General features: G+C 52.6%; 1 protein-coding gene across 1 annotated transcript; it reads right to left on the bottom strand.

The window, feature by feature from the left end:
* Positions 1 to 5: 5 nt before the first annotated feature.
* LOC108254410 (cullin-associated NEDD8-dissociated protein 1-like) lies at positions 6 to 363 on the bottom strand (the record flags this gene model as incomplete). The annotated part of the gene is made up of 1 exon (XM_017449402.1): positions 6 to 363. A coding segment is annotated over one exon (358 nt), but the record flags the coding sequence as incomplete, so codon positions are not given.
* Between the last annotated feature and the right edge of the window lie 4 nt (positions 364 to 367).

Raw genomic sequence — 367 nt, 5'->3', positions numbered from 1 at the left:
GAAACTTCCCAAGATTGGTATACCGTCTGTTAGGATAGGACGTAGGTCGATCCGTAGCGGACTGGCTGCTATCTTAGTCAGCGCCTTGACTGTGGTAAGACGTGTTATCTCGTTCCGTAGTCTATCCAGTAGGATAGGCAGACACACGGGTAGCTCTGACTTCAGATAGTCGCCAAGGTTACAAATGATCTGTCCCATACAGGAGATGGCTCTCTCCTTGACCTCCTGGTCTATATCAGCCGCCTTGAGTCGGACCAAGGTACACTGGTAGATATCCGACGTGAAAGGCGCAAAGTCATAGCTGGACGGGGAGGTCAGGGGGCGAATGACCTTCACGAACTGTTGAAGGACGAGCAGCGCCTCTGCC

This window comes from Diaphorina citri, unplaced genomic scaffold (genome assembly GCF_000475195.1).
Source record: "Diaphorina citri unplaced genomic scaffold, Diaci psyllid genome assembly version 1.1 scaffold76845, whole genome shotgun sequence".
Classification (NCBI taxonomy): Eukaryota; Metazoa; Arthropoda; class Insecta; order Hemiptera; family Psyllidae; genus Diaphorina; species Diaphorina citri.
Note: the sequence above shows the minus strand (reverse complement) of the source record. Positions and strands in the feature narration are given on the sequence as shown.